At 50.7% G+C, this 19,523-nt stretch overlaps 1 protein-coding gene across 1 annotated transcript in view; it reads right to left on the bottom strand.

Moving 5' to 3' along the window:
- LOC148140017 (nuclear factor 7, brain-like) overlaps positions 1 to 18,607 on the bottom strand; it is a 39,605-nt gene extending 20,998 nt beyond the window's left edge. Inside the window, exons 1-5 of the mRNA XM_087979194.1 lie at positions 18,141 to 18,607; positions 17,955 to 18,050; positions 17,633 to 17,866; positions 15,190 to 15,212; positions 14,968 to 15,089 (exon numbers count right to left, since the gene is read on the bottom strand). Coding sequence (XP_087835320.1) covers positions 14,968 to 15,089; positions 15,190 to 15,212; positions 17,633 to 17,866; positions 17,955 to 18,050; positions 18,141 to 18,551 — 886 coding nt within the window. The 5' untranslated portion in view covers positions 18,552 to 18,607. The remainder of the gene's footprint in view (positions 1 to 14,967; positions 15,090 to 15,189; positions 15,213 to 17,632; positions 17,867 to 17,954; positions 18,051 to 18,140) is intronic.
- Between the last annotated feature and the right edge of the window lie 916 nt (positions 18,608 to 19,523).

Raw genomic sequence — 19,523 nt, 5'->3', positions numbered from 1 at the left:
AGGCAGGGTGTGTGTGGGGGGGAGGGTGTGTGTGTATGTGTGTGGGGGAGGGTGTGTGGGGCGGGAGGAGTGGGGGTGTGTGGGGGGGGAGGGAGTGTGTTTGTGGGGGGGAGGGTGTGTGTGTGGGGGGGAGGGTGTGTGTGTGTGGGGGAAGGTGTGTGTGTGTGGGGGAGGTTGTGTGTGTGGGGGCAGGGTGTGTGTGGGGGGGAGGGTGTGTGTGTATGTGTGTGGGGGAGGGTGTGTGGGGGGGGGAGGAGTGGGGGTGTGTGGGGGGGGAAGAGTGGGGGTGTGTGGGGAGGGAGGAGAGGTTGTGTGTGGTGGGGGGAGGAGATGGTGTGTGTGTGGGCGGGGGAGCAGAGGGTGTGTGTGGGGGGTGAGGGTGTGTGTGTGTGAGGGGGGGAGGGTGTGTGGGGGGGAGAGGGTGTGTGTGGGGGAGAGGGAGAGGTTGTGTGGGGGGGAGAGGGTGTGTGGGGGGGAGAGGGAGTGTGTGTGGGGGGGAGAGGGAGTGTGTGTGGGGGGGAGGGGGAGTGTGTGTGTGGGGGGTGAGGGTGTGTGTGGGGCGGGAGGGTGTGTGTGTGTGGGGGGTGGTGGAAGGGTGTGTGTGTGTGGGGGGAGGGTGTGTGTGTGTGTGTCTGTGGGGGCGAAGGGTGTGTGTGTGTGTGTGTGTGTGGGGGGGGAGGGTGTGTGTGTGGGGGGGAGGGTTTGTGTGTGTGGGGGGAAGGGTTTGTGTGTGTGGTGGGGAGGGTGTGTGTGTGGGAGCGGGAGGGTGTGTGTGTGTGGGAGGGGGAGGGTGTATGTGTGTGGTGGGGGGAGGGTGTTTGTGTGTGGGGGGGAGGGTGTGTGTGTGTGGGGAGGAGGGTGTGTGTGTGTGTGTGTGTGGGGAGGAGGGTGTGTGTGTGTGTGGGGAGGAGGGTGTGTGTGTGGTGGGGAGGGTGTGTGTGTGTGGGGGGGGGAGGGTGTGTGTGTGGGGGGGAGGGTGTGTGTGTGTGTGGGGGGGAGGGTGTGTGTGTGTGGGGGGGGGAGGGTGTGTGTGTGTGTGTGGGGTGGGAGGGTGTGTGTGTGTGGGAGGGGGAGGGTGTGTGTGTGTGGGAGGGGGAGGGTGTGTGGGAGGGGGAGGGTGTGTGTGTGTGGGAGGGGGAGGGTGTGTGTGTGTGTGGGAGGGGGAGGGTGTGTGTGTGGCGGGGGAGGGTGTGTGTGTGGCGGGGAGGGTGTGTGTGTGGGGGGGGAGGGGGGTGTGTGTGTGGGGGGGGAGGGTGTGTGTGTGGGAGGTGGAGGGTGTGTGTGGGGGAGGGGGATGGTGTGTGTGTGTGGGGGAGGGGGAGGGTGTGTGTGTGGGGGATGGGGAGGGTGTGTGTGTGTGGGGGAGGGGGAGGGTGTGTGTGTGGGGGAGGGGGAGGGTGTGTGTGTGTGTGGGAGGGGGAGGGTGTGTGGGAGGGGGAGGGTGTGTGTGTGTGTGGGAGGGGGAGGGTGTGTGTTGGGAGGGGGAGGGTGTGTGTTGGGAGGGGGAGGGTGTGTGTTGGGAGGAGGAGGGTGTGTGTTGAGAGGGGGAGGGTGTGTGTTGAGAGGGGGAGGGTGTGTGTGTGTGGGGGGGGAGTGTGTGTATGTGTGTGGGAGGGAGGGTGTGTGTGTGTGTGTGAGGGGGGAGGAGGGGGGAACGTGGGAGGGGGAGGGAGGAGGGGGGAACTTGGGATGGGGAGGGGGAGGAGGGGGGAACGTGGGAGGGGGAGGAGGGGGGAATGTGGGAGGGGAGGGGGGAGGAGGAGGGAACATGGGGTGGAGGGTTGAACGTGGGGGGGGAGAGGGGGGGAGGGGGTAATGTGGGGGGGGAGGGGGGAGGGGGGAACGTGGGAGGGGGGAATGTGGGAGGGGGAGGAGGGGGGAACGTGGGATGGGGACATGGGGGAAGGAGGGGGGAACGTGGGATGGGGAGGGGGAGGGGGTGGAGAGGGCGAACATGGGAGGGGGAGGGGGGAGGAGGGGGGAACGTGGGAGGGGGAGGGGGGAACATGGGAGGGGGAGGGGCAGAGGAGGGGAGAACGTGGGGGTGGAGAGGAGGGGGGAACATGGTAGGGGGTGAGTGGGGAGGAGGGGGAGAAGCGGGGGGAGGCGGGAGAAGGGGGAAGAGGGGTAAAGAAGTGGGGGAAAGAGGGGGGAAAGAGGGATAATTGTGGGAAGGGGAGGACGGGGGAAAGAGGGTAGAGGGGTGAAAGGAATGGAGTAAAAGTGGGGAAGGCGTAAAAGGGGGGGAAGGGGGAAAGGGAGGGGGAATGGGGAAAGGAAGAGGGGGAAAGAGAGGGGAAAGGGGGGAAAGGGAGGGGAAAGGAAGAGGGGGAAAGGGAGGGGAAAGGAAGAGGGGGAAAAGGAGGGAAAGGAAGAGGGGAAAGGGGAAAAGAAAGGGAGAATGGAAGGGGGTAAAAGGGGGGGAAAGGCAGGGGGGAGGGGGAAAGGAAGAGGGGGAGGAGGGGAAAGGAACGGGGAAAGGGGGGAAGGAAGGGCGTAAAAGGGGGGGAATGGGGAAAGGGAGGGGGGAGGGGAAAGGAAGAGGGGGAGATGGGGGAGGAGGGGAGAACGCAGGAGGGGGAGAGGAGGGAGAAGGGGGAAACGTGGGGGCGGGGGGAACGTGGGAGGGGGGGAATGTGGGAGGGGGATGGGGAGAGGGGGGAATGTGGGTGGGGGGGAATGTGGGAGGGGGATGGGGAGAGGGGGGAATGTGGGAGGGGGAGGGGAAGAGGGGGGAACGTGGGAGGGGGAGGGGGAGAGGGGGGAACGTGGGAGGGGGAGGGGGAGAGGGGGGAACGTGGGAGGGGGGGGGGGAGAGGGAGGAACGTGGGAGGGGGAGGGGGAGAGGGGGGAACGTGGGAGGGGAAGGGGGAGAGGGGAGGAGGGGGGAGGGGGAGGAGGAGGGAACGTGGGAGGGGGAGAAGGGGATACGTGGGAGGGGGAGAGGAGGGGGGAACATGGGAGGGGGAAGGGGGAGGAGGAGGGAACGTGGGAGGGGAGGGGGAAACGTGGGAGGGAGGGGATGTGGGAGGGGGGAACATTGGAGGGGAGGGGGGAATGTGGGGGGAGGGGGGAACGTGGGGGGGAGGGGGGAACGTGGGGAGGAGGGGGGAACGTGGGGGGGAGGGGAGGGGGGAATGTGGGGGGGAGGGGAGGGGGGAACGTGGGGGGGAGGGGAGGGGGGAACGTTGGGGGGGGAGGGGGGAAGGGAGAATGTGGGAGGGGGAGGGAGGAAGGGGGAATGTGGGAGGGGGAGGGAGGATGGGGGAATGTGGGAGGGGGAGGGAGGAAGGGGGAATGTGGGAGGGGGAGGGAGGAAGGGGGAATGTGGGAGGGGGAGGGAGGAGGGGGAATGGGGGAGGGGGAGGAGGGGGGAACGTGGGAGGAGGATGGGGGAGGAGGTGGGAACGTGGGAGGGGGCTGGGGGGAGGATGGGGGGAGGAGGGGGGAACGTGGGAGGGAGGAGGAGGGGGGAGCGTGGGAGGGGAGGGGGAGAGGAGGGGGGAACGTGGGAGGGGGGAATGTGGGAGGGGGAGGTGGGGGGAACGTGGGAGGGGGAGGAGGGGGGAACGTGGCAGGGGGAGGAGGGGAGAACGTGGGAGGGGGAGGGGGAGGAGTAGGGAACATGGGAGGAGGGCGGATGGGGGAACGTGGGAGGGGGGAGGAGGGGGGAACGTGGGAGGGGGAGGGGAGGGGGAGGGGAGAACGTGGGAGGGGGAGGGGAGGGGGAGGGGAGAACGTGGGAGGGGGAGGAGGGGGGAGCGTGGGAGGGGGAGGGGAAGAGGAGGGGGGAACGTGGGAGGGGGGAGCGGAGTGGAGGGGGAGAAGCGGGGGGAGCGGAGAGGAGGGGGAGAAGCGGGGGGAGGGGGGAGAAGTGGGAAGAGGGGGGAAGGGGGTGGGGAAAGAGGGGGGAAGGGGATGGGGAAAGAGGGGGAAAGGGGGTGGAGGAAAGAGGGGGAAAAGGGGGGTAATTGGGGGAAGGGGAGGAAGGGGGAAGGGGGTGGAGGGGTGAAAGGGAGGGGGGAAAGAGGGGGAAAAGGAAGGGGACGGAGGGGGAAAGCTGGTGGACAGGTGAAAGGAAGGGGGAAAGAGGGGGGAAAGGGATGGAGGGGGGAAAGGAAGGGGATGGAGGGGGGAAATGGGGGAAGGGGGAAAGGAAGGTGGGGAAGGGGGGACGGGAAGGGGAAAGGAAGAGGGGGAAAGGAGGGGGGAAGAAAGGAGGGGGGACGAAAGGGGGGAAGAGGGAGGGGGAAGGGGAGGAAAGGGGTAAAGAAGGGGAAGAAGGGGATAAAGAGGGGGAGAGGAAGGGAGGGCAGAGTGGGGGAAGAGGGGGAAGGGGGAAAGAGGGGGGGAAGGGGGAAAGAGGGGGGGAAGGGGGAAGGGGGGAAAAGAGTGGACGGGGAAAGGGGTGAGGAAGAGGGGGAGGACGGGGAGGAAGGGGGGAGGAGGGGACGGGGGAAGGGGGAGGAGGGGAGGAGGGGGAGAAGGGGGGAGGAAGAAGGGGGAAAGGGGGGAGGAAGAAGAGGGGAAAGGGGGAGGAAGAAGGGGAGGAAGCAGGGGGGAACGGGGAGGAAGGAGGGTGGGGGAGGAGGGAGGGGGAAGGGGGAGGAAGAGGGGGAGGGAGGGGGGAGGGAGGGGGGAGGAAGAGGGGGAGGGAGGGGGGAGGAAGAGGGGGAAGAAGGGGGGAAAGGTGGGAGGAAGAAGGGGGGAAGGGGGGAGGAAGAAGGGGGAAAGGGGGGAGGAAGGGGGAGGGAGGAAGAGGGGGAGGAAGGGGGAGGGGAGTGGGGGGAGGAGGGAAGGAGGAAGGGGTAGGAAGAGGGAGAAGTAGGGGGGAGGAAGAAGGGGCGAAAGTGGGGAGGAAGAAGGGGGGAAAGGGGGGAAGAAGAAGGTGGGAAAGGGGGGAGGTAGAAGGGAGAAGGTGGGGGGAAGAAGGGAGGAAGAAGGGGGGGAAGGGGGAGAAGGGGGGGAGGAGGAAGTGGGAAAGGGGGAGGAAGAAGGGGGAGGAGGGAGGGTGGAAAGCAGGGAGGAAGAGGGAGAAGAAGGGGGGAAGGGGGGCAGAAGAAGGGGGAAAGGGGGAGGAAGAGGGGGGAGGGGGGAAGAATGGGGGGAGGAAGAAGAGGGGAAAGAAGGGAGGAAGAAGGGGGAAGGGGGGAGGAAGAAGGGGGGAAGGGGGAGGAAGAAGGGGGGAACGGGGGGAGGAAGAAGGGGGGAAGGGGGAGGAAGAAGGGGGGAGGGGGAGGAAGAAGGGGGGAAGGGAGGAATAGGGGAGGGGGAAGGGGGAGGAAGGGGTGAGGGGCAAAAAGGGGGGAGGGAGGAAGGGGGTAAAGAGGGGCGAGGAAGGGGGGGCAAGAGGGGAGATGGAAAGAGGGGGGTGGGGGAAGAGGGAGGTGAAGGGGGGAGAAGTGAGGGGGTTTGGGCAGGTGAAGGGGAGGGGGGGAGGGGAGACGGGGCGGGAAGTGGGGGGAAGGAGACTAAAGAAATTGTGGGTTTGGTTAAGAAAAAGATGGAAGCATGTGTCAGGGATAGACAGGATAGATCGATAGAATCCTTAGAAGAGTGTAAAGGCAGTCGGAGTATACTTAAGAGGGAAATCAGGAGGGCAAAACAGGGACATGAGATAGCTTCGGCAAATAGAATTAAGGAGAATCCAAAGGGTTTTTACAAATATATTAAGGAAAAAGGGTAACTAGGGAGAGAATAGGGCCTCTCAAAGATCAACAAGGCGGCTTTTGTGTGGAGCCACAGAAAATGGAGGAGATACTAAATGAATATTTTGTATCAGTATTTTCTGTCGAAAAGGATATGGATGATAATGAATGTAGGGAAATAGATGGTGATATCTTGCAAAATGTCCAGATTACAGAGGAGGAAGTGCTGGATGTCTTGAAACTGTTGAAGGTGGAGATATCCCTAGGACCTGATCAGGTGTACATGAGAACTCTGTGGGAAACTAGAGAAGTGATTGCTGGGCCTCTTGCTGAGATATTTGTATCATCGATAGTCACAGGTGAGGTGCCGGAAGACTGGAGGTTGGCAAACGTGGTGCCACTGTTTAAGAAGGGCGGTAAAGACAAGCCAGGGAACTATAGACTGGTGAGCCTGACCTCGGTGGTGGGCAAGTTGTAGGAGGGAATCCTGAGGGGCAGGTTGTACATGTATTTGGAACGGCAAGGACTGATTGGGGATAGTCAACATGGCTTTGTGTGTGGGAAATCATGTCTCTCAAACTTGATTGAGTTCTTTGAAGAAGTAACAAAGAAGATTGATGAGGACAGAGCGGTAGATGTGAGCTATGTGGACTTCAGTAAGGCATTCAACAAGGTTCCCCATGAGAGACTGATTAGCAAGGTTAGACCTCATGGAATACAGGGAGAACTAGCCATTTGTTTTTCAGACTGGAGGCCTGTGACCACTGGAGTGCCACAAGGATCAGTGCTGGACCCTCTACTTTTTGTCATTTACATAAATGTTTTGGATGCGAGCATAAGAGGTACAGTTTGCAGATGACACCAAAATTGGAGGTGTAGTGGACAGGGTTACCTCAGATTACAAGAAGATCTGGACCAGATGGGCCAATGGGCTGAGAAGTGGCAGATGGAGTTTAATTCAGATAAATGTGAGGCGCTGCATTTTGCGAAAGCAAATCTGAGCAGGACTTATACACTTAATGGTAAGGTCCTAGGGTGTGTTGCTGAACAAAGAGACCTTGGAGTGCAGGTTCATAGCTCCTTGAAAGTGGAGTTGCAGGTAGATAGGATAGTGAAGAAGGCAATTCTGGTCTCCTTCCTATCGGAAAGATGTTGTGAAACTTGAAAGAGTTCAGAAAAGATTTACAAGGATGTTGCCAGGGTTGGAGGATTTGAGCTATAGGGAGAGGCTGAACAGACTGGGGCTGTTTTCCCTGGAGCGTCGGAGGCTGAGGGGTGACTTTATAGAGGTTACAAAATTATGACGGGCGTGGATAGGGTAAATAGACAAAGTCTTTTCCCTGGGGGCCAGGGAGTCCAGAACTAGAGGGCATAGGTTTAGGGTGAGAGGGGAAAGATATAAAAGAGACCAAACGGGCAACTTTTTCACGCAGAGGGTGGTACATGTATGGAATGAGCTGCCAGAGGATGTGGCGGAGGCTGGTACAATTGCAACATTTAAGAGGCATTTTGATGGGTTTATGAATAGGAAGGGTTTGGAGGGATATGGGCTGGGTGCTGGCAGGTGGGACTAAATTGGATTGGGATATCTGGTCGGCGTGGATGGGTTGGACCGAAGGGTCTGTTTCCATTCTGTACATCTCTATGATTCTGACTCTAATTAGCAAATCTTCCCACCAGGATATTGGTTCCTTTCCAGTTTAGGTGAAATCCATCCTTTTTGAATAGGCCTTCTCTGTCCCAGAAAGATTCAAATGAATCAAGAAACTGAATCCAGGAACATTACATCACCTCTTCCGCAATTCATTTATCTCCTTTATCCTTTCACTCTCTCCCTCATTCAAGCTTGGCACTGGGAGTAAACCAGAGACTGCTACTTTTGAGGTTTAATTTATTAATCTTCTACCTGATTGTTTATGTTCACTCTGTAAATCCTCAAGCTTTTTATAACTGTGTCATTCCCACCAAGGTGTACAATAATTTCCATTTCTGACTCTCCGCTTTAACAACACGCTTTAAAACATTTTGAGACGTCCTTAATCCTGGCACCAAAAAGCAACACACAATCCTGGATAAACGCTCACTGCCACAGAGTGTCCTTCTGGGCCCTTGACAGCACAGTCCCTGACAACAATTATTTTTAAAAATGTTGTCAAACTCCAAATAAGATTTGATCTTCGTGTCCAAGATGTGAGTGCCTTTCCTACGTTTCTGTGAGAGACTATCATTTTCAACAGTATACAAAACTGAATATCTGGTTGAGAGGGGAACATCCTCAGGAAATGTCGGAACTACTTTCATACCTTTCCTGACAGTCACCCATCTATCTGACTGATCCTGCTGTATCATCACTTCTCTAAATCTACTGGCCATCCATCTCACTGTCTCTTGTTTGCCCTCATTATTAGTCAAAATGTGGGATCTGGTCTTTGCTGAAAGCTGTATAAACTACCTCAACTGCACTGCCGTCATTGATGCGCCTTATCACCATCTCAAATATCTCAGTTAACTTTGTTCGGCATAAACTCCCTCTGACAAACCCATGCTGACTAATCCCAAAACAATCCTGGCCTCTCCAGGTGGAGATTAATTCTCTCCTTCCACATTTTCTCCAGTAGTTTCCCTCCCACTGATGGGAGGCTCACTGCTCTGTCATTCCCTGGTTTATCCCCACCACCTTCTTGAAAAGTGGAACCATGTTAGTGTCATCCAGGCCTCTGCATCTCCCTGTGATCACAGAGGATTTAAAAGTTTGGGTCAGAGCCTATCTCCCAAAGCCACCTGGGTTCCGTCTCATCTGGAACTTGGGGAATTTGTTCACTGCGAAAACCTCCAATATTTCTTTTATCCCTGTGTCAATCTGCTCAAGAACCTCACAGTCCCAACTCCCCAAATGTGGGAAATCATGTCTCACAAACTTGATTGAGTTTTTTTAAGAAGTAGCAAAGAGGATTAATGAGGGCAGAGCAGTAGATGTGATCTATATGGGCTTCAGTAAGGTGTTCTTCATGGGAGACTGGTTAGCAAGGTTAGATCTCATGGAATACAGGGAGAACTAGCCATTTGGATACAGAACTGGCTCAAAGGTAGAAGACAGAGGGTGGTGGTGGAGGGATGTTTTCCAGACTGGAGGCCTGTGACCAGTGGAATGTCACAAGGATTGGTGCTGGGTCCTCTACTTTTTGTTATTTATGTAAATGATTTGGATGCAAGCATAAGAGGTATAGTTACTAAGTTGGCAGCTGACACCAAATTTGGAGGTGTAGTGGACAGCTAAGGGTAAATGGACAAAGTAATTTCCCTGAGGTGGGGGTGTCCAGAACTAGAGGACATAGGTTTAGGATGAGAGGGGAAAGATATGAAAGAAACCTAAGGGGCAATTTTTTCACGCAGAAGGTGGTATGTGTATGGAATGAGCTGCCAGAGGAAGTGGTGGAGGCTGGTACAATTACAACATTTAAAAGGCATTTGGATGGGTATATGAATAGGAGGGATACGGGTGGGATGCTGGCAGGTGGGATTAGATTGGGTTGGAATATCTGGTCGGCATGGACGAGTTGGACCGAAGGGTCTGTTTCCATGCTGTACATCTCTATCACACTATGACTCTAAATTCTAACTTACATCGTCCTTCTCCCAAGTGAAGACAGAAGCAAGATAGTAAATTAACACCCTGTCTCTGTCCTCCAGCTCCATACCTGGATTGCTCCTTGATCCCTACATTTTCCTGGTTATTCTCTTCCCCTTAATATACTGATGAAATATCTTGGAATTCTCCCTCATTTTAGCCACTAGTGTTTTCTCATGCACCTACTTTGCTCTCTCAATTACTTTCTGAAATTCCCAGCTGCTCTTTCAGTACTCCATGTGGGCCTTGTAATTCCCTGCTCTTACACTCCAACCACATTGAAAGGGCCACCTTTCCAATAGCCCTTCCTGATTACATGCTGCCCCTGAGTGCTAGTTTTCTGCATTTCATGTGCAAATACTCTCAAGTGCCATTGTGGTGCACCTTTCTGCAGTTTTTCTCCATTTAAATAATTCTTTGTTCTTTTGTTTTCTCTTCAAAATAAATAACTTTCCCAAATTAATCCTCCATTTGCCAACTTTATGCCAGTTACTTGAACCATCAATGTCTCTGTGAATTGTTTGTATCCACGTGTTTTACAATTGTCTGCAAATTTGGTGACAGTGCATTAACTTCTTTCCTCCAAATCATTAATATTTATTGTAAACAGTTGTAGTCACAGCACTGATCCCTGTGGAACCCCACTGGCCACAGACCACCAAGCTGAAAAAGCACTCCTTATCCCCACCTGCTGTTTCCTGCCCATAAGCCAATTCTTTCTCCATCAAATAATCCTGCCTACAATAGCATGGCCTTTTAATCTTTCTTGAAGTATCTTGTTGAATGCTTCTAGAAGTCCAAATAAAACTCTACTGCCTCCCTTCCATTCCATTCCATTCCCTCTAGTTGAGATCTCCTCAAAAGCTTTCATAACTGAGACAGATATTAATTTCCTTTCATAAAACCACGCTGACTGTGCTTGATGAGATTATGTTTTTCTGAATATTCTACTATTACCTCCACAATAACTGACTGCAATATTTTTCCAATAATAGATCATGGGATAATCTGCCTATAGTTACCTGCTTTTTACCTCCTTCCCTTATTAAATAGACGTGTCATATTAGCAGTTTTCCAATCCTCTGGTACTTTTCCAGAATTAAACAATTTAAGGAGAATTACAACAAATGCTTTCACTATCTCTGTTGTGACCTGTTTTAGAATCCTCAGATGTAGGCCATCAGGGCCAAGCAACCTCTCTGTCTTTAGCCCCATTAGTTTGTCTCACACTATTTCAACATTATACTCTGCCCAACTTCCTTACTTTATCACGCTCTTAGATCCTTTCCTCTTACTCAGATATATTTTTGCTGAGAGCTGAGGTGAACCTCCTTAAATGTCTACCCCTGCTTGTTTACTGTCATTCCTCCTCATCTATTTACCCAGTTCACTTCAGATAACTCTACCCTCGTTTCATTGTAATTGTGTTCTGACCAGTCCCTTGTAAAGTTTTAGCAAAAGCTTCCTACTTCTACATTGCATTCCCTTTGAAGTAAAGGCCAACATACCCACTGAACTCAGATGCTGGTTCTTTGTGATTCATGGATAAGGATTCCCAGATCCCTCAGTTCCATAGCTCCCTGTAGCCTTTCTACATTTAAATAGTAGCCAGCTCCTCTATTCTTCCTGCCAATGTCCTTAATCTCAAGTTCCTTTGCATTATATGTCATCTGCCAAAAGTATTGTCCACTAACTCAACCTAACCATAATCCTCTGCAGACTCCTTATGTCATCCTCACCACTTGCTTTCCCAACTTTTTTTGTTTCACCTATAAACTTGGCATTCACCTTCCACAACCAGGCCATTTATGTATTTCATAAATAATTGTGGACCCAGCACTGAACCGTGTGGCTCACCACTAGCTATGAGCTATCCCAATTCTCAGTCTTTTATTAGTTAGACAATCATCTCTCCAGTTGAATGTGTCTTATCAAATGTCTCCTGAAAATCCAAATATATTACATCACTATATTTTCTCCCATCTATCCTGCTTAATACCTTCTCAAAGATTTTGAGTGAAGTTGTCAGACATGATTTCGCCTTCACAAAAGGGTTGGTTTTGCTGGGAACAACCAACACAGAACAGGACTTGGGGTTGTGGGGGTGGGTAATGTACCATGCGAAATTGTTCAACTCAGTGGAACTGCAAGGTACCAAGGCAGAAGATGAGCTTGTGATGAGTTTCATTGGAGCACTGCAGCAGGCCTGAGATGGAAATTTCAGCATGGAAACATGGGGGGGGGGGGGGGCTGTGTTGAATTGGCAGGCACCTGGAAGTTCAAGGTCATCTTTATGGTCAGAGAGTAGGTGTTCAGCAATGTGGGCTCTGCTCTGGGTATACTGTGAATAGTTCTGTTTTATCAGGAGAAATATACGCTGGTGTTGGAGGCAGTCCAAAGAAGGTTCACTAGGGTTATTCCAGGGATTGACAGACTATATCACGAGGAGTGGTTGAGGAGAGTGGGACGATACTGGAAATTATAAATGAAAACAGAAGTTGCTGGAAATGCTCAGCTGTCCTGGCAGCATCTGTGGAGAGAAATCTGAGTGAACATTTTGGGTCGAGTGACCCTTCCTCAGAGCAATTCAACTGGGAAGAATAAGATTTCCACTTGATGAAGTTTGTAAAGTATGGATGGGTTTGACAGGGAGCCAGGTTTATCTATGATAATGGGGCAGTGTCAGCTGACCCGTAGGAGATGTTACATCACAAGACTGTTCAACCTGATGATGTCAGTAAATCCCTGAGGTGTACAGGGCACTGCTACAACTGGTCATTGTGATGTCATCACCATGAACATTGAGGGGATTGGCCTGTGATCATGTGATTACCACATCAAAAGTGTGTGCAGTATCTTGGTCGGACAACTTCCCAAAGCTAATGTAATCAATGTTATCGATTATGAAATGAATAAAGTATCAACTCTTTGTTTGTAATTAAATCAGAGTTTGTGCATCAGCCTGACCAATGGACCTGTCCCCTGTATTTGCTTAAATAGAACCATTGAAACTAAGAACGGAGCCTCAAGTGGTCTGTGAGAAAATCAAAGAGTGATCAAACTCTGATCAACCTCCGCCTTCTTCAGCCACTGGAGACAGAGAGACTGAGCTGGGAGCTTCATTTCCAGACGTTTCGTCACCCTACTAGGTAACATCTTCAGTGGGCCTCATGTAAAGCAGTGTACATGATTCCTGCTTTCTATTTATGATTAGATTATTTACAGTGTGGAAACAGGCCCTTCGGCCCAACAAGTCCACACCGCCCCGCCGAAGCGCAACCCACCCATACCCCTAACCTAACACTACGGGCAATTTAGCATGGCCAATTCACCTGACCTGCACATCTTTGGACTGTGGGAGGAAACCGGAGCACCCGGAGGAAACCCACGCAGATACGGGGAGAACGTGCAAACTCCACACAGTCAGTCGCCTGAGGCGGGAATTGAACCTGGGTCTCTGGCACTATGAGGCAGCAGTGCGTGCCACCATGCCGCCCACGTTTGGGTTAGTTTGGGTTGGTGATGTCATTTCTTGTGCTGATGTAATTTCCTGTTCTTTTTCTCAGGGGTGGGAGATGGGGTCTAACTCGATGTCTTTGTTGATGGAGTTCCAGTTGGAATGCCATGCTTCCAGGAATTCTCCTGCATTTCTCTGCTTGGCTTGTCCTAAGATGGATTTAATGTCCCATTCGAAGTGGTGTCCTTCCTTATCTGTATGTACGGATACTAGTGAGAGAGGGTCATGTCGTTTTGTGGCTAGTTGATGTTCATGTATCCTGGGAGCTAGTTTTCTGCCTGTTTGTCCAATGTAGTGTTTGTTACAATCCTTGCATGGTATTTTTGCTTAGTTTTAGTTTTGCTTGTTGTCTATATAAGGATTTTCAAGTTCATTAGCTGCTGTTTTAGTGTGTTGGTGGGTTTGTGGGCTACCATGTTGTCGAGGGGTCTGAGTAGTCTGGCAGTCGATTCCGAGATGTCTTCGATGTAGGGGTAAGTGGCTAGGGTTTCTGGATGTGTTTTGTCTGCTTGGGTTTGTTGCTGAGAAATTGGCGGACTGTGTTCATTGGGTATCCATTCTTTTTGAATACACGATATCGGTGATTTTCCTCTGCTCTGCCGTAGTTCCTCTGTGCTGCAGTGTGGGTTGGCTCATTGAAGTGACATTCTGATGCAGATAAGGTAGGACATCACTTTGACTGGAACAACACATCAAGTTAGACCCCATCTACTACTCCCTGAGAAAAAGAACAGGAAATGACATCACCACAGGAAATGACATCACCAACCCAAACAAACCCAAACATATAAATAGAAAGCAGGAATTGCCTGAGGCCCACAATCTACATGTTACCTGGTAGGTTGATGAAACGTCTGGAAATGAACCTCCCAGCTCAGCATGCAAACCTACATCCAGAAGCTCAACCTGAGCTACAAATCTTCTCAAAACTCGTACAGAGCAGTGTCTGAGAGTTCCTGTCTTGGTGAAGGTTTGGGATTGAACCGTCACAGCTGACCAGCTGAACATGATATTTCACATTTGGGAGACTTCTGCATCACTGTCTTGGCAAGCATTTATTGTACAACCCTAATTATCCTGGAAGCTGCTCATTAACCCATTGTCATCCATGTAGGGGAGGGTCACCCACTGGGCAGTTAGGAGAGGATTTCCAGCATTTTGGCCCAATTCAGCATGGTGTATGGCATACAGGACAATTTGCAAGTGATGGTGTTCCTGTCTGTCTGCTATCCTTACCCTTCCAGTCAGTTCAGGTTGCATAATTGGAAGTTGCTCTCTGAGGAGGCTTGGTGAGTTTTCTCACACTTTTTTTTAATTGTACACATTTCTGCAACTGTGTGTCAGTGGTGCAGGGAGTGAATGTTAGAGGTATTAGACAGAGTCCATTCAAGCAGCATGTTTTGTCCTGGATTGTGTTGAGCTTCTTCAGTACAATTGGGGCTGCAGTCATCCAGGCAAGTGGAGAGACCTCTATTATATGCCAAATCTCTGCCTTATAGATGGAGGACTAGTAACTGAGGAGTCAGTAGGTGAGTTGCTGGCTGCAGACTTTTCACTCTCTGACCTGCTCTTGTAGCTATAGTGTGTGTTTGGCAGGTGAGTTCAGTTTCCGGTCAATGGTAACCTCCAGGATGTTGCAAGTGGAGGATGCAGTGATGAATGGAATTGTTATTGAACATCAAGTGTTGATGGTTACATTCTCTCTTGTTGGAAACGGTCATTGCCTGGCACTCGTGTGGCACGAATGTTACTTGTCACTTGTCAGCTCAAAGCTGAACAGCTGGACAGAGTCATGGCCTCATTGTATTTGAACATGGATTGTTTCAGGATCTGAGTGGTTGGAAACAGTGCTGTTATTGTGCAATCATTAGTGAATATCTCATCACCTCCACCGTGACCTTATGACGGAGGGAAGTCCATTCATGAAGCAGCTGAAGATGCTTAGGCCGAGCCATTACTCTGACAACCTCCTACAGAAATGTCCGGGAGCTGAGATGGTTGATCTTGAACAATCACAACCATCTTCCCTTGTGTTCAGTATGACTCAAAAAAGTAGAGAGATTTCCACTAATTCCTATTAACTACAGTTTTGCTCAATACACACTTTGATATTTGCATGAACAAAAATACAAGTTATACAATATAAATCAGGCCAAAAGAGGAACTTATCTGACCTTTACCAGGGTGAGTGGCTTCCTGCATTTCTTTCCATACAAGAAAAAGGAAGAGGCTGCAGACTGTTTCAGTGGAGATGGTACCATCTGTTAGTGAGAGCACATAATTGTCATCACTGATCCTGTAAATGTTAAACATTCATTGATTAGAAATTTAGCATAAACACTTTCCTGAGTAATTTCACCAACTTGCACTGAGTTTCAGTAAAGTGTATGTCCTACCTTCTCTTCCGTGATACTTCCTCCTGAAATAAACAAAACACAATCTGAGTTGACAGAGACTGACTGTCTACATCCAGAAAGCAGCAATTACACTCACATTGTTACAAGCTGCTGAGAACTGCCAATTCTGATTGTTGCAGGCATCGAATAGAAAGAGGATGTGACACCAAGGATATTGAAGACCAGAAGAATAAATACAAAATTTGAACAATTACAAAGGATTGAAAGAAACATTAATATATTTTAATGGATAAAAATCTGACTTTGATATTTAAAATTACAATAAAGAAAGGGATTGATTCCATAGATTCAGTAAAGATATTTTCACTTCTAAGGAATCTAAACATGTGAGTCTGTGAACATCATCCTGTTATAAATAATTCCAATAAATCCAATAAATAAATACGAAAGTAATCTAATCTTATCTAATCTAAAACCTGTCAAAAACCAGACGTGAGGCCTTCAGATTCAGGAGACCCACTCAAATATAAGGAATCCAAGCATGACCTTCGCAGAGCCATTAAGCCAGCCAAGGACCAACACCGATCTAAACCAGAGACCCAGACAGACACCCGGTGACTATGGCAAGGACTGATTGACATCACAGGTTCTAAAAAGAGTCCGTGCAAGATAGCAGATGATGACATATCCCTCCCAGATCATCTCAACACCTTATACGCTCGCTCTGAGCAAAATTTCGGTGGAGAGAAGTCCAGATGAGCCTATCCAAACAGCCACTGCATCAGAGGTCAGGTAAGCTTTCCTTCCTGTGAATCCACTGAAAGCAATAGGACCAGACGGAGTGCCAGGCCCTGCACTCAAAGCATGCACAGATCAACTGGCAGAGGTCTTCTCGGACATCTTCAACCTCTCCCTGTCGCAGGCCACTGTCCCTGCCTGTTTCAAGAGGGCCAACATCATCCCTGTATCTAAGAAGGCTCATGCAGCAAATCTCAATGACTACCACCCCGTGGCCCTAACTTTGTTGGTCATGTCATTAATCAACTCCACCCTCCCCACTACTCTTGACCCACTCCAATTTGCCTATTGGACCAATAGATCCACGTCAGATGCCATATCAGTGCCTTTCACTCCTCCCTCGAACATCTTGACACCAAGAAAAGCTACATAAGAATCCTACTCATTGACTACAGTTCAGCCTTCAACACTATTATCCCCTCGAGACCGATTACTAAACTTAGTGATCTCGGCCTAAGCCCCACTGTCTGCAAGTATATCCTCAGTTTCCTGACCCACAGGTCATAATCAGTGAAGATTGGGAACAATATTTCATCCTCACTAACACTCAACACTGGAGTCCCCCCAGTGGTGGGTACTCAGCCCCCTACTGTACTCACTGTATATCCATGACTGTGTCACCAAATACCAGACTAATGCCATTTACAAGTTCGATGATGACACCATTACAGTCAGTTGACTCTCAGATTGTGACGAAACAGACTACAGATGGGAGGTGGAAGACCTAGAAAAATGATGCACTGAGAACAACCTAGCTCTCAATGCCGGAAAACCAAGGAACTTATTATTGACTTTCGGTGGGATGTTATTCATGCCTCCCCTGCACATTAACAGCACAGAGGTGGAACGAGTGGAGAGTGTCAAGCTCCTGGGGGTGATCATCCACAACAAACTTTCTTGGACTCTTCAAGTGGACGCACTGGTTACAAAGGCCCAACAACATCTCTTCTTCCTCAGGCAGCTGAGGAAATTTGTCATGAAGACGAATACCCTTGCCAATTTTTGTAGGTGTGCCATGGAGAGCATTCTGTCTGGATGTATCACTACCTGGTATGGCAACTGTACCATTCAAGATTGGAGACAGTTACAGAGAGTGGTGAACTTGGCCCTGACAATCACAAAGGCCAACCTCCCATCTATGGAATCCATCTACCAGGCCCGCTGTCAAGGAAAGGCCGCCAGCATTCTCAAAGATCCAACCCACCCTGACAATGTTTTCCTACAACCTCTACCATTGGGGAGAAGGTACAGAATCCTGAACACACGCACAGCCGGTTTTGCAACACTTTCTACCTTTCTGTTGTTAGAATACTGAATGGGCTCACAAACACTTAACATTCGCCTGTACCTGTATTTTTGTTTTTGTTGCTGTTTGCCTATTATTTACTGTCTTTGTGACTTAACTCTGTGATCTGCCTGTATTGCTCGCAACACAAAGCTTTTCACTGTGCCCTGGTGCACGTGACAATAAATTCATTTCAATTCAATTCCATGGGGAATTCAGGAGAAATGTCTTGATCAAGAAAGTGATGAGAATGTGGAACCCACAGTCACACAGTGTGATTGAGACAAATATATTGACTAGGAAAGTGGAGAACCTAATGTTGGAGAAAGCAGCAGAGGGAGATAGTGACGGAGGATGGGTGTCTCTTTCACTGAACTAAACTGAAACATAATCCCTCACCTTCAGAAATATCACTCCGTCTGTTTGTTCCAATTGTTTTTCCAAGTTTGAGCGTTTCTGCTGAAGAGAATTTAAATTCTTTTGAATTTCACAAAGATTTTGCTCCATTGCTTTGAGAATGTTTTCCTCTTGTTCCCTGAGATCTCGGAGTAAACTCTGCTCTTTCTCAGTCAGCATCTGGTGCATTTTAGTGAACTCGGATTTGATGTGAGTCTGCAGGCTGCTGGATTCCTCCTGTCAGGGGAAATATAAAAACAATATGTTTCTGCAAAAAAAAAAATGAACAAATCAAATGTTGAAGCCGAACCCGGGGAGATTTTACCTGAATTTGGGAAATCTTCTGTTTCTGCTCCCGTTCCATTTCTAGAGCTGCTGATTTTTTCTCTGTGAGAGAATCCAAGGAAGATTTCACCCGCTCCTGGGATTGGGAGAGAAAATCAGAAAATAAAAGTGTTAGACCATGAAAATGTGATGAAATAATCAGGGGATGGAATCTGTTTCCTTTTACCTTGTAGATTCCAACAGCTTCTTTAACTGGGATGAAGTTGTGAGATTTGTGTTCCCGGGAATCTCTACAAATCACACAGACCAATTTCTTGTCAGTTTCACAAAACAGCTTCAGTTCTTCCTGATGTTCCTCACAGTGATGTTTACTTTCCTTCTCTTGTGGATTCACATTTAATGTTCGAGCTTTCTCGGCCAGATTCGCTAAGGCCCGGTTTCCTCTGAGGGATCTGTCCGGAAACTCCTGTCTACATTCCGGGCAGGAGTTTCTCTCCTGCTTTTCCCAGCTCTGGGTGATACAGGAGCGGCAGAAGTTGTGTCCACACTCCAGTGAAACCGGATCGGTGAAGAAATCCAGACAAATGGGACAGATTACCTCCTCAGTCAAACTCAGGACCTGCTGTCTGAAAGCCATGTTCACCCTCAGCACTTCCTGATGCAAACCCCTTTCAGTTTCGTGTCCCTGCGCTGCTGAACACATTCAGCTCAGGCAGCACCGAGATGGTGATAGTTCATACAGGGCTTCCTTTCTGTATCCACCGGCACCGTCCATCGCAGAGTCTCGGACTAATTCGCCGTCGGCTGGATGTCACCGGAGCATTCCGTTTTCAGGAAATGAGTAACAGACCCCAACCCCCCAACACTGAGCGGAAAATATTCTCCCTACATTCTCTCCCACTGATCTCTGTTGGTACATAACTCACTGAAAGAAAATTATGATGTATTTTTGGTGGTGGTTTCTCAGCCTTTAAATATAAATTGTGTATTATTCAGCTCCTGGCCCTCCCATCAAGTGCTTGGTCGTGGCAAAACCATGGGAATCCCTGAAGCTGAGAGGTGAGAGGGAAGGTCGGATGGGAGTGGTGTGGGTGGGTGGAGAGAGGATGGGAGGGGGTGGGGATGTTGTCCTGGGAGTGACTGGAAGCCTGCTGCTCTCCTTCATATCCTTCAGTCCCAAAGCAGCCCCAGGCACGGATGGCCAAGTTGTGTTGGTCTTTGTGGGAAACACAAGCTGAAACATATTGTCCAGCGCCTCCTCACCTCTCCCTTACAATCCACCAGGATTCTCTCAATCCTCACTTTGGGAGTCACTGCACAGAACTGAAGGGCCTCATCCCTGGTCCCATTCTGGGAAATCTCCCCTTGCACCATCCCTTCGGCCTTGACATCCTTCCGAAAGGGCAGGCCCAGAATTGGCTGCAGCCTGGGCGGGAGACCAGTGGGAATCCTGTTGATGCTGTTTCCACTATTTCTCTGGGCTCGCTGCTGGATCCCACTAAATACCGCAGACAGTCCAGGGAGTCTGCACCAGGGATATTCAACCCCAAGGGTTTCCAAGAAACTGGACACTCGGCAGCAATTCTCCCTCAGAGTGTATCTCCCTCTC

This window comes from Chiloscyllium plagiosum, unplaced genomic scaffold (genome assembly GCF_037043375.1).
Source record: "Chiloscyllium plagiosum isolate Xiang-an unplaced genomic scaffold, Cpla_swu_hap1 HiC_scaffold_35, whole genome shotgun sequence".
In the NCBI taxonomy this organism is placed as follows: domain Eukaryota; kingdom Metazoa; phylum Chordata; class Chondrichthyes; order Orectolobiformes; family Hemiscylliidae; genus Chiloscyllium; species Chiloscyllium plagiosum.
Note: the sequence above shows the minus strand (reverse complement) of the source record. Positions and strands in the feature narration are given on the sequence as shown.